General features: G+C 38.4%; 1 protein-coding gene across 1 annotated transcript; it reads left to right on the top strand.

Moving 5' to 3' along the window:
- Positions 1–7,337: 7,337 nt before the first annotated feature.
- c9h1orf52 (chromosome 9 C1orf52 homolog) lies at positions 7,338–12,494 on the top strand. Its single transcript, XM_044362166.1, has 3 exons — positions 7,338–7,801; positions 9,648–9,858; positions 10,969–12,494. Exons 1-3 carry the CDS (start codon positions 7,502–7,504, stop codon positions 11,118–11,120), a joined length of 663 nt encoding a protein of 220 aa, XP_044218101.1. The 5' UTR covers positions 7,338–7,501; the 3' UTR covers positions 11,121–12,494.
- Positions 12,495–12,760: the final 266 nt, after the last annotated feature.

The raw sequence follows: 12,760 nt of genomic DNA, 5'->3' as shown, positions 1-12,760 counted from the left end.
TCACCAGCTCTCCTCTGCTAATAACATGTTCTGTTTCCTCTTATCTCCTCTTATCTTCTTCTGCTGCCTGCTTTCTCACAGTGCAGAGTGCAGATGCTTTTCTGCTTGCTCTCATTTCTGCTTACATTTTTCTGCTGATATTCTTCTTTTTCTTCTGCGATACATGAGCAGTGGCTCCTGGACACTTATAAATCACTGGGACTAATATTTTTTTTGTAGATATAGCAGGCTATTAGCTATATTTCAACATTTTTATGACCTCCTCAGTACGACATGAGTGAGGCCTACCAGCAGCATAAGCCTGTACTGCAGTTATTAGAAACGTGGCACTTAGGTAAAGCTAATTTGCAGCAAGATGCCTCCCTTCTCCACGGACGACTACCACAAACTTTTACAGAAGATTACAGTGCTGGAAACCAAAATTCACCGGTTAGAAGTGAACGTGGAAGTGAATGAACTATGTGGGAATGATACCACCTTACCATGGACTCAAATAATAATAATAAGATAATAAATCTACAAGTGGTAGCCCTCCCTGGAACTCTCTTGGAGCAAAGCCTAAGAGTAAATAATTTCCTGGGAAATTGGGAGGATGAGTAACAGGCAGAGCCCAGTGCCCTGAGATTTGTGACATGACTGGATGGCCTGCACTATCATCCAGGCAGAGTGCCTCTTCAACCCCTGTTCTTAGTAGGACACAGCCATGGACAGCTGCGAAAGGGAGAACTAACAACAAACCTCCCCAACAACCGAGGGTGCAACTGGAGAACAGATTTGCTCTACTGCTGCAGGACCCTGGATCTCCGTCTGATGACCTGGATAACCTCTCATCTTCACACAGCAGGGTAAGAACTGAGAGTAAATCTGAAAATAAAAGGCTACAGGGAAAGCTAACGACTGGGCCTCAAACTCTGATTTTGGGTGACTGTGCTATAAAAGATTTACTGCATGTGCAGTAAAAACACCAAAATACTCTGCTTTCCCAAGGACATGGTCTCTGACATGACTGAGAGAATCCTGCATATCATGGCTGCACATCCAAATGTGAAAAACATCATACTGCACATAGGGACCAATGATGTTGTGAAACAACAGGTGAGGTGCTGAAACGAGACTTTAGTGATCTGTTGAACACAGTCAGCTCTCTGAATGCTGAGGTGTTTTATCAGTGGCCCTCTTCCACCAATCAGAAAAGGAGTTGAGAGGTTCAGCAGATTGTTGGCACTGAACACATGGCTTTCAACAGCATGTACTGTCCCTTCACTGCACTTCATTGACAATTTCAACGTTTTTTGGGACCACAGACATCTTTTTAAGGCAGATGGACTTTTCCTTAACAAGTCAGGAGTAAAATTGTTCATCTCTAACTTATTTTACTTCCTACGTCACCAATCTGCTCCCTCTGCTAAGGTCAAGAGACAAGAAGAATCAAAACAAGAAGACATAACAAAACACAGCAGAAACCTTGAAAGAGAGCCACCTCAGCCTCTGCTTGAAGAGAGCTTTAAACATGACCGTCATCAGAGTCGAGAGGAGGAAACTCCACCCCCCTAACCAACATCTACCTTTGAGGATTCACCCCCTTCACCCCCTTCACCCCCCCCCAAACCCCATCCAGGTCACTCTCTTCTCCAGTCACCCTTTCTCCCTCCTCCCCCCTCTTGGAGTTCACTGACCAGATGAAGGAGCTGGTTACTGCAGGGACCAAACTTACACCCCACCCTACTCCCATTTTCTCTCCCCTAAACCCGTCCACCTCCACCGATGGCTTTAAGTCCTCGACCAGTCTCAACACATTCATCATAGTTACACCCCCCCCCCCCCCCACGACTGCTGCAGAATCGACCTCTCTCTCCCCAGCCAAATAAAAGCACAGCATATCCAGTTATTTCTGTACAAAATACAGCAAGCGCTAACTGATATGTGCTTGGTCCAGGCTGCAAGGCTAATGGCACTCATGTCAGAGAGTGCTATCTCCATGCACACAATGTTCAAACAGAGGTAATCACAAAACAGTATATCACTGAAAACACCAGTGAAATATTTATTCAGACTTTCTCTTCCACACCTGCCCTCTGTTGAGTCTCGGTCAATGAGCTTTTAGATAATTTCAGCTCTAAAATTACGAATGTTATTGATGCCATTGCACCCACTAAGGTGAAGGCTGTCTCTGGTGAGAAAAGATCTCCATGGAGAAATGCCATACTGGTCAAAATGGAAAAAAGAGAGTGTCAAAGAGCTGAACGCAGGTGGCGAAAAACAAATCTCAAGGTTCATTATGACATCTATAAAGAGAGACTTCACATTTATAATTTGGAACTGAGAAATGCAAGGCGGTCCTTCTTTTCTGACATCATTACCAAAAATAATAATAATGCACGTGCCTTATTTGCTACTGTAAACAGGCTAACAAACCCTCCTTTGTCAGTAGCCCCTGAACTTTTATCCACCAAGGCTTGCAATGAATTTGCCTCCTTCTTCACTGATAAAATTTAGAAAATCAGACAAGCAGTCAGTGCCTCCATATCAGGTGCAGGATATGCGTTGTCCCTGTGTCCACTTAAAATCAATTTGAGTAGTATGACACAATTCCATCCGATCAACCATAAAAATCTTGAGGACATTATACAACATCTGAAATTTTTTAACCTCTCATCTTCACACAGCAGGGTAAGAACTGAGAGTAAATCTGAAAATAAAAGGCTACAGGAAAAGCTAACGACTGGGCCTCAATAGTATTTTTACAAAGGGGTTTTGAACAGCATGTTCTGTTTCCTCTTATCTCTTCATCAACCAGGACACAAATTAACTGATGAGCTGTTTCTTAGAACTGAAGCCACTAACCACAGTTAAGGGCTGGGTTCACTGAATGTATTTGACCAGATTTTGAGATATCAGCCTTTTCATCATCATGGTCCTCAGTATGACTTCATGCTGTGCAGTCAGATCTTGTTTAAAACTGCAGGACTTTATTTTAAATTCTAGATGAGATCCCAAAGTTTAAAAAAAAAAATATCCAAACTGTCTTCTGAATTTTGGGGAAATGTGTCTAACATGTTACAGCAGCTGACGTGTACATTATTTCCATCTGATGGAATGATGTGGTCATAAAAACATGCAGCCTGTGGTTTGAAGAATTCACTCATGACTGAGTATGAACAACATAATAAACAATATATATGACATGAACAACATAATAAAACAATATATATGACACTGTCAGAGGGGAGTTTGATTATCTTTAAGCAATGACAAGGGAAAACTGGATTTTAGGGGGTTAAATGTGAGAAACAGTTTGAAAGAGTTACATTTAGTGGTGCAAACACATATATTTGATAAGAAAAAAAGTGTTTCGCAACAGTCAATCCTGTACATGACGAGACTGTTGTGAGCAGACATCACAGGATGTTGTCCTTTCCACATTCAATAAAGCTCCATCTGGACCTGACTTCAAAAACACTTCAAATACTTCTCAAAGTTTCACTGTGTAACACATCTGTGGGTGTTTTGTTTTGTATTTATGTAAGAAATAAACAGTAGAATTTGGGATAAAATGTTAAATCAGAAAATGAAACACTGATTTTGGGATTGAATAAATTAGAAGAGTTGACGAAATCACTACAAATTGGAAACCCATAAAGTATGGGTATAAGTAACCTTATACTCACCATAAGTGCAGTCATCGCAACCTGAACACAAGCACACAACAGTTGTACCACTTATGTGTCCCAGTGCCTTAAACCACAGAAAAAGTGTGTTCAGAAAGGGTGTGATAAAATGTTGTATGTATTAAGATAATAATAATAATAATAATAATAATAATAATAATAATAATAATAATAACAATAATAATAATAATAATAATAATAATAATAATAATAATAATAATAATAATAATAATAATAATAATAATAATTTTTTGTAGCACATCCATTATTCAGGACTAAGTTAGGCATGTTGCTGTAAATTGCTGATGTAGTAGTAAATCCACTATTACTTAGGCATGAAAGAAAACAATTTCATCAGTTACAAAGTGGTACAGGCCACTACACAGACAGCAATGGGACATCATGAGACATTTGCATATAAAACAAAGTAAAACCTCATCATGTAATTTGGAACGTCAAAATCACAAGTCCAGCTCCACTCTCAGAAATGTTGACTTGCGACTGAAAGGAGAGATTATTTTAGCAACAGTGCAGTTAGCAAGACTCTGGTTTCAAAACTTAATTCAAGTCCAATGCTTTTTGCATTTAATTGGAATAAAATTCACCTCAAGAAAACAATTTGGGCAAAAACTCTAAGTCATTATGATTGGTTAATAAGTCAAGAAGAATCTCAGAGAACATATCTCAGGCTTAATGAAAAAATATATGCTAGTAAAATAGCTTAATTTGTTTGATGTTGTGATCAGATGGCATGGTACCAAATCATTGTCATGACAGATTTAAGGGCATATAGCACAATTCACATTGATTGGAAATGTAATTAATTTTGCCTATGCTACCAAGCAAAGCAAAGGAACTTGCCTTTTGATTTGCCGGATGAAGATTGGTGAAAAATCTATAAACACATCAGTGATTTAACTCTGTGGAAAGAACCAATGTGAAACCATCAGGACTGAACTGAAGATGTTTCATTACTTTCTACTGATAAAGTTTATGTTCAGTGAAGTTTTGAATGCAGGATTTAGACTTAGATTTAGTATTTTTACAAAGGGGTTTTGAATCTTTTACTCATATATCATTAAAGCAGAGTCCCACATGAGCTCCACGGCAACACCAACATCATCAGCAGGTGATCCATGACCAGGTTGACCATCTGTCTATCTATGACGGACTCATCAGCTCTCCTCTGCTAACAGCATGTTCTGTGTCCTCTTATCTCTTCATCAGCCAGGACACAAATTAACTGATGAGCTGTTTCTTAGAACTGAAACCACTAACCACAGTTAAGGGCTTGGTTCACTGAATGTATTTGACCAGATTTTGAGATATCAGCCTTTTCATCATCATGGTCCTCAGTATGACTTCATGCTGTGCCGCCAGATCTTGTTTAAAACTGCAGGACTTTATTTTAAATTCTAGATGAGATCCCAAAGTTTTAAAAAAAATATCCAAACTGTCTTCTGAATTTTAGGGAAATGTGTCTAACATGTTACAGCAGCTGACGTGTAGATTATTTCCATCTGATGGAATGATATGGTCATAAAAACATGCAGCCTGTGGTTTGAAGAATTCACTCATGACTGAATATGAACAACATAATAAACAATATATATGACATGAACAACATAATAAAACAATATATATGACACTGTCAGAGGGGAGTTTGATTATCTTTAAGCAATGACAAGGGAAAACTGGATTTTAGGGGGTTAAATGTGAGAAACAGTTTGACAGAGTTACAGTTAGTGGTGCAAACACATATATTTGATAAGAAAAAAAGTGTTTCGCAACAGTCAATCCTGTACATAACAAGACTGTTGTGAACAGCTCCATCTGGACCTGACTTCAAAAACACTTCAAATACTTCTCAAAGTTTCACTGTGTAACACATCTGTGGGTGTTTTGTTTTGTATTTATGTAAGAAATAAACAGTAGAATTTGGGATAAAAGGTTAAATCAGAAAATGAAACACTGATTTTGGGATTGAATAAATTAGAAGAGTTGACGAAATCACCACAAATTGGAAACCCATAAAGGCCAACATAAATATGCATCTACGTAGGTAGTAAAAAGCCATGGTGAAGAACAGAAAGCATTCTGTGAATAATGGAGAGTGTAATAACCTGATGACTATAGAGACTGAAGGGGAGACTTTATCTATGCCTTTTAGCAACTTGTGACTGCTCTGCTAAAACTAACAATAGGCATAATGTGATAATACGACAGGGTATATTTCAATGAGCGCAGAAGGAGACAGGGCAGAAAACTATGATTGCAAACTACCTGCAAACCAGCTGCCCTGATAGTAGGTCTATCCCCCAAAACACAGGGATGACACTACATCCGTGTAGAATATGGAAATAGAAAAATACACCAACCCAATGATTGAGGAGATGGAACCAAAATAGAAAACTGAATGCTTTTTGCATTTAAACGGAATAAAATTCACTATTTCTTTGTGATCTCTGTGTGATTTTTTTTGTGATCAGATGGTATGGCACCAAATCATTGTCATAACAGATGTGAGGGCATATAGCACAATTCACATTGATTGGAATTGTAATTAATTTTCCCTATGCTATCAAGTAAAGCAAAGGAACTCACCTATTGATTTGCTGGATGAAGATGGGTAAAAAATCTTTCCCCACTGTCCAGACAGACATGTGCCAACTCTACTGGCGTAGAGAGCTGCTGCTGCTGCAATTTATTAAATCTTGTAGTGCCACCTACAGGTGAAATTGTTCTTTTTCAGCATCCCTATCTGTACAACTTTGCTGAAATTGGTTGCCATCATTAACTGTATATAAATATTTATATATAGTCAATGGTTGCCATGGATTAGAGATTACATTTAATATGTAGTAAGGTGGTGTTTTATTAATGGCCACAAGGTGGGGCTATTGGTGCCATGTTTTAATATGTTAAGCATTTCCACATGTGGCATTTCCATGAAATACGGATACTTTCGCACATTTAGTTGTTGAGATTCCAACTTTCAAACTGAGGTGGATCATTCCTGACATAGACTGCCATTACGCTTTTTTTTAATGATATAAAATCACTGGAATATGCTAGAAAAAAGAGAAGTAATAGCATACATCACCCTGAAGAAGACGCACGTTTTGGCATTCAAGTTTCTAAATGAAACATACCTTTATGCATCACAAAATGATGTCAACACGAGCCGCACTCTGGCCCTTCATGGCCTTCCAGTGTGTCTCTGAGTCCTTCAAGATCTGCAACCATCTGCTCTCAACCAATTAAAGAATAAAAATAAGGTTTTTGTATGAAAAATATAAAACAAACCATGGAACCATTTTTGGCCAGGGACACGACATCCCCGTCCGATCAATGTTTACTGGGATCATGCTTTTCGACGTTTCTATGAAAATTGAATAATCACTGGCATCCATTTTGACAGAAAAATCCATCCGTTTCGGAATTGTCCATCCATATGCTCAGTGTGTTTCCTACAAGCTTACAATTGGTGAGGGATATTAGAAACATAGGTTTTTGATGAGCATTCTTTTTTATATTGTTTTTATTCATTATTTTTTCACAACCAATCACACAATTACATGTAAATGCAGTACCAGCAGTACAATGTGCCTGTTTTATGTTTTCTTGGCCTGCTCCTTTAATGACATAACTTTGCGACAATCGTTTCGACACTAGTAACACGCTTTACGACTGTTTTGGAGGCTGATTCAAAACAGAGTAGAGGTTGTATTAACAAATCAGTCCCACTGCGATTTTTTTACGATATATTTATCTTTTCGCTGTATTAAATTGAACCAGTTGTTAAACAGAAGAAAACTACTATCCTCAGCATAATGACTGACGAGACTAAACCTGGTTCTTTAGGTTTCTTTTCGAGCTACGACGATTTGAGCGACAGCAGCGACTCCGACGAGGAGGCTGAAAGTCGGAAGAAGACGAGCCTGAAACCGGGGACAGGAGCTCCGGGAAGCGACGCTCAGTCTCCCCAGCAAGGGACCAAACGAGCAGCCGGCGGAGCTCCTCTACCCAGACCCGACGAGCTCTTCAACTCGGTGTCCAAACCTGCTTTTCTCTACAATCCGCTGAATAAGCAGATAGACTGGGACAGTTTGGCGGTTAAAGCCCCCGAAGAGGTAAAAACAAGATGTCTGCTTTTAGATGAACTTCAGCTGTGTTGTACGATACATCCGTGTTAGACCGCTTCAGGCATCTCAAAGTGACTAAATTACTTTCAGGCAGATTAAGTGATAATTTAGGGTGATTAACGCTATTATATCTGTAAGCTTATGTAGAGTGTTGTCGTTACAGTTAGATATACCATCAACATGCGAGTTACCGTTTATATAATGTAGCCTACATTTGTACAATCTACTGCAATCCAGAACAAACAAATACATATAAATTACATTTTAGCGAAGCATTCGTTTAATAAGTGGCTCCATGCTGGTAGCAATCTATCTGTTTATACCCAGAAAGAAGCTATTTCCCACATCTAAGCCTATGAACTCAAAAAAAAATGTTTCTCTACTATTAAAGGACGGGTTCAAAGTTTTTCAAGTCTGTCTTAAAACAATATTCAGGTGTCCATGTGAACATTTAAATAGTTTTTTTCTAGCTGTAATCAGTCCTCCTGTTCATACTGGCCATTAGAAGATCCCCTCATAATGCACTTAAAATGTAAACGATGGGGGACAAAAGCCACAGTCTGCAGTCTGTGCAAAAATGTATTTAAGAGTTTATCTGAAACTAATATAAAGCTTGTGCTGTCCAAATGAGTCAAATCAAGTAGATATCTTTCAACATTACAGTCTTTGTAGTGCCAAAGTCCCTCTTTTGGTTACTTTACTTATGCTCAACAGAGAAACACTGTCCGAGGAAACACAAAGAGGGACTTTGATGCTAAAAAGACTGTAAATGTGGAGGATATCCACCCGATATGACTAACTCAGACTGTTTAAGCCTCTTAAAAGCTTCAGATAAACTTTTAAATGCATTTTTTACACAAGATGACTGTGTGGACACAGTGTGGATTTTGTCCCCCATCACTTACATTGAAAGTGCATTTGAGGGGGATCTTTTAATATCCAGTATGAATAGGAGGAATAATTACAGCAAGGAAAACATCTTTCAGTATTTCTGTGGGCACCTGTCTGTTGTTTTAAGACTTATCCTACACTTTATTGGTTTGATCCATACTGACTGACATATTTACAGACACACAAGATTCCATAAACTGCCTGCAGTCAATAAAAAACAACAAAAAATATTATTTTGATTATCCAGAGAAAAGTTTTCCATCAAGAAAAATCTTCTAAGAACATCGATGGAGTTCAGGTCACATTGTGATGCTTAGAAACTAGCAAATGTCATCTGTTTCTCGCTGTTAATATCTTGTGTTTAACATTACATTTCCTGTCTCTTGGAGCGCATACTTTATTGGTTTGATCCATATTGACACACAGCTTTAGAGACACAGTCAGAATAAGAAAAAAACAATAGCCTACTTAAGCAGTTGCATAAACTGACTGCACCCAATTATAACACAACAGACAATATTTTGAAGGTTTTACATGAAGAAACATCTTCTGAGATCTTTGATGCTTATAAACTTTTTTAAAAAATTGTCAACTCCAAAGAAATCTGTTTCTTACTGCAAATATCTCCTGTGTGACTTCTGTGCTACTGTTTCCTCTCTTCTGCTATTTTTCACTTAGTCTGCTCTCTGTTGGTTTGGTCAATATTAACTGATTCACAGGAGGCGGTCAAAATAGTTGTCTAGGCAACTATTTGTGATCTTCTTCTGCCTAAATATTAAGCAGATTAACACAGTCATCCCTCGATGCATTATATACTTGTTACTGTATCTATGTGTAAGTAAGGACAGAAGGGGTTGAAGTCTTTATGTAAACATGTAAAACGTTTACTTTATTACTTTCTCTAAGCCAGTAGTTTCATCCTGTTTTCCTCTACTTCTTGCAGCCCGCTAAGGAGTTTAAGCCATGGAAGACAAATGCTGTACCACCTCCTGAGAGCTACACTGCAGAGCCAGAGAAGAAGAAGGGACCCCCACCAGGCATGGATATGGCTATAAAGTGGTCCAACGTGTATGAGGACAACGGGGAAGATGCTCCACAGGCTTACACCGGGAACGCCCGTTTCCTTCCTGCAGAGGAGCAACCCTCTGACTCAGGTTAGTCCAGCTGGGATATCACAGGTAGTTAAAGTGCGTGTGCCAAGTGACATAAAGGAACAGGGAGCGAGAGGGACATGTAGAAACACTCGCTTTTCTCAATTCTCTGTGCATTCCGATGAAAAAGTTTTAGTAATCTGGTAGCAGCAGTGAATGTCATTGGGTACGTTTACATTTTCACAATAATGCATTTTCTGCAAATACCATGGGAAAGAAAAGTTAATCTTCTAAAGCAGTTCTCACAAACTGACAGCTCCTCATATAACACAACAGAAAATAATATATTGATCCACATGAATGTTTTACTTTAAGAACAATGTCCTGAGATCTGTGATCAGGTCACATCCTGAGCATGTATCCTTATTTTTGGCGAGTAATGTGAGTGGAGTAGTTTTGTGTACAGAAAATCACTGATGTTTTAAACTTCAATTTTTTTTTTTAAACCTGGTGCCATGTTGGAATATTTAGTTGTGCAGAATTGTGCTGCTTTTTGACAACATGCAGCAACTACAGGCTGCAGATTGAATACACACACATATATAGTTCCTGTTGCATTATGATGACTGTTTGGATTAATAAACTGTGACTACAAGCAGCTGCAGATTAAAAATTATTATTCAGGATCATCCATTAATGTCACCCAGTGCGTTTAAATATGTAATAAATAGAAAATTCATATCAAATTGAAAAAAGCAAAACCGAACATACATAAAAGGGGTTTATATGGTTTTATATTTTGGAGAGATCTGCATGTGCGCTCATTGTCGACCTTAGCCACAAGAATCTGTGCACTTTCATTTTCAATAAGGGGGTCAAACAATTAGGCAGGATAGTTTCAAAGGTAGTCAAGTTGGCGCAAAAGATACAAAACACAACCTCCGCTGCACCACTTCACCCATTTAGGTGTTAAAATGGATCATGAGTGTCACAAATGACCAAACAAGCACAAACTAAAAGAACTATGCATGTGCTTACCTCTGTCAGCTTTGGTCTATAGTTATGTTTGAACGGTGCCCTGTTGATTAATTCCAAATCATTATTTTTCACTCTCCCTCCACGCCTCATCATATCCTCAAACTGACCAACCACTGCGACCCCTCCGCTGCTTAGACGAGGACTCAGAAAAGCAAGACTCCGCCAAGAAACGTCGAGTGGAGACCTTCCAGCAGAAGGAGAAGAGGAAGAGGGACTTCGGACAAGCCACCTCTGACAAGAATTTTGTCGAGGAGGAGAAAAGGATCCTCAGACAAAAGATAGAGTGAGGTCTACGTCGCCTGCAACCAGAAATTGGTTTCTTATTTAAACATTTAATGTCAGCTAAGAACATACATGGCACATTGGTTGGGCAGGTGGTGCTCTGCGAACATCGATGGACATTTTAGCTTTTTGCTGTCCTAAATTGCAACATTCTGATAATATTGATCATGTTTTCTAATAACAACACACTGTACTTCTTTTAGACTGTTGTGGTTCAATTTCATTTATATCATTAAAGAATCAGGCAGAGATTATCGGACAGTCCTGATGCAGAATTTTCAATCTTGGAACCGTGGTGTTATTCTGGTGTTTTTACAATCTGGGTCTTATTTTCATTATTCTAGCTATCATCCTTCTTGGTTTTTTACTCACCAGCTGTCTTCAGAGACACAGAGATGTGGACTTTCTGATGTGCACAGGGCATTACCAAACAAGTGATCTGATATCATGACACTGCCTTTGCTATATTTCCAAACATGTAGTTTAGACATCCTCGCATCTCTGGGTTTTTGCAAAGACGCTGGTGAACAAAATATTATCATAACCAATAAGAACGGAGGCCATAACTACAAAGAAATACATCACAGGGTTATAAAACACTGCTATTTTGTTTTAAACGACGGTTCAGCAAAACCTGCCCTTCCAGCTGTGAAATATTAAACATAAAGTGTGGTCAGTCGGCTTTGCCTCCAGAATGTTTTAATTTATTTAGCTAAAATAACAAGTGACATCTGGCTGTGGTGGCGTGTGTTTGTGATTTGTCTTGTATTATACTCAATATGTATTCACCTCTGACCTTTACCTGTGCTTGTTTTGTGTTAAAATAGTGACTTTTTCTTTGAAAAATGTGATAAAAAATGGCTGTAAATCTGTTGAAATTAATATTTAAAAAGTTGTGTGTTTTCCTTGCTTATCGGCACTAGATGGCGCCCCGAAGCAACACTAGAATACACCGCCCTCGTGTTTCTAAGGAAGCCTGCCGCACTCCCACTCTGTGTAAAATGTTAGGCACGCAGATCATAACCAGAGCTTGTGTGTATATATACATATGTAGTGTTTTCTCTGGAAAGGAGTGTTGATCTTCAATTTGGAAGTTTTGTCTCATCTCAGTTCTCTTGAGATACTTGATGCATACAGACTGTTTGTTCAGTCTCATGTACCTTGTATTACGCAACACTTGACATCTGTTGAAAGTATTTGAAGAACTAGCTTTATCAACTTCCAAAATTGTATTACAAAAGATATTTGGAACATTGTACTGTTTTATGGACTCAAACAAATCTGTTCATTAGTGTAAACAGTTGTATACGGATGATTTTATAGTTTGTTCTCAATGAGATACTATTCCTCATAAAACCACTTCTATTTTACTGGAAAAAGTTGTTCTGTCAGTCATTTGAATTAAGATTAATGAGACATTGAGTACTGTTGAAACATTCAACATTCACTAAAAACAAAGTCTTCAAGATGTCTCAAATCAATTTGTCATAATCCAGATAATGGTCTTTACATTCCTAAATTCATTCTTTGAATTTCTGTGACCAGTGGTGTAAATATAATGGTTTTTCAAGCTACGAATAAGAAAAAAGTTTCCACTTTGCGACAGTTTAGTGATCAGAGGAATTCCTGGCCTATCTGTCATCAT

Source organism: Thunnus albacares, chromosome 9, assembly GCF_914725855.1.
Source record: "Thunnus albacares chromosome 9, fThuAlb1.1, whole genome shotgun sequence".
Taxonomy (NCBI): domain Eukaryota; kingdom Metazoa; phylum Chordata; class Actinopteri; order Scombriformes; family Scombridae; genus Thunnus; species Thunnus albacares.
The sequence above is the reverse complement of the archived record's forward strand: the minus strand, read 5'-3'. Positions and strand labels throughout refer to the sequence as shown.

What these genes read in the sequence shown, in the direction of transcription:
- c9h1orf52 (XM_044362166.1), top strand. Translation starts at nt 7,502, where the DNA reads ATGACTGACGAGACTAAACCTGGTTCTTTAGGTTTCTTTTCGAGCTAC. An exon ending in CGGTTAAAGCCCCCGAAGAG is followed by an intron (nt 7,802 to 9,647) that starts GTAAAAACAAGA and finishes TACTTCTTGCAG; the next exon opens with CCCGCTAAGGAGTTTAAGCC. An exon ending in GGAGCAACCCTCTGACTCAG is followed by an intron (nt 9,859 to 10,968) that starts GTTAGTCCAGCT and finishes TCCGCTGCTTAG; the next exon opens with ACGAGGACTCAGAAAAGCAA.